At 48.9% G+C, this 1,123-nt stretch overlaps 1 protein-coding gene across 1 annotated transcript, besides 1 other annotated feature; it reads left to right on the forward strand.

Moving 5' to 3' along the window:
- On the forward strand, positions 1-143 carry Tc00.1047053473703.10 (surface protease GP63, putative; the record flags this gene model as incomplete). The annotated part of the gene is made up of 1 exon (XM_797079.1): positions 1-143. A coding segment is annotated over one exon (143 nt), but the record flags the coding sequence as incomplete, so codon positions are not given.
- Positions 1-1,123: a sequence feature (areas not merged during assembly with more than two copies in the genome that could not be assigned to a particular haplotype).

The following is a 1,123-nucleotide window of genomic DNA, read 5'->3' on the forward strand; positions in this document are numbered from 1 at the left end:
GTTTCTGTTTTGTTTTTATTGCATTGAGTGGGCGACCTCTCTCTCTCTCCCTCTGTGTGTGTGTTTTGCTTTACGGGAGCAATGAGAGTGTGTGTGCGCTGGTCGTCCCACGCTTCGGCTTTTTGTTTTGTTTTCCTTTTTGATTTTGTGGTTGAGTGCACTCATTCCGCGGCTGCGTGTGTGTGTGTGTGATGATATGAGTAATTTGCATGTGTGCTATCTTCCTCTCTCTGCCGCTGTTTTCTTCAGACTCTCTTGTGGCGCACAGCTGCTCCGCAAGTATAGGCGCTGCCAAACACACAAGCACATGCACACACATGCCGTGTTTAAAACGCTGAGAATGCACGCACGCACAGGATTGTGGCTGCGGAGGCCCTCGCGAGGGGGGAAAAGCCTGCATTTTGTTTTTTTTGACATGTTGCTCGGTGTGTGCTGACGCGTGACGAATAACAACGCGCCCCAATAAGCAGAAAAGAAGTAAAACAAAATGGCGCTGAGCGGCACACCGGTAAGCCAAAAATACGCAATCACCAATAAAAAAGCCGGCGATCACCCAGCAGGCACATCAAGCCTCCTAAAAACCAACCTGGAACAGACAAAAAAAAAGAGACAATCATAGAAAACAAAGATCCCCGCCCCCAAACAGGAAAAACATTAAAGAAAACGCGATTCTTTTTTTTGTCCTTACTGCCGGGGTTGGCCGCTGCAAGAAATAAAAAATGGTAGGGCGGTGGCCCCGGACGTTGGATACAACACGACGAATCGTAGTAACCACGCTGCGGCGGCGCACCCTAAACATGTCGCTTTCGTTTTCCGGGGGACAACGCAAATGTGCTCGATTGTTCGAAGATCGAAATTAATACTTTACGTGAAAAGGGGTCGCGCGACCGCATTTTTATAGCTCAGTGGCAAACACGCTCACAATGTCATCCGGGGACGCGGGTTCGATTCCCGCAGAAGCCTAAGTTTTTTCCATTTTTTTTTGAATTCTTGTTTCATATTGCTTTTTAAACTTCTGGTTTGCAGGACGGTGTGCGAGTTCTGCAATCGCACTGATTCCATCTGTTTCGTGGTTTGTGCGGCTGCTGCTGCGGTGGTGGCCGCGTGAGAGTGAGTGTGGGAG

Source organism: Trypanosoma cruzi, genomic scaffold (genome assembly GCF_000209065.1).
Source record: "Trypanosoma cruzi strain CL Brener 1047053516731 genomic scaffold, whole genome shotgun sequence".
NCBI classification, from domain to species: Eukaryota; Euglenozoa; class Kinetoplastea; order Trypanosomatida; family Trypanosomatidae; genus Trypanosoma; species Trypanosoma cruzi.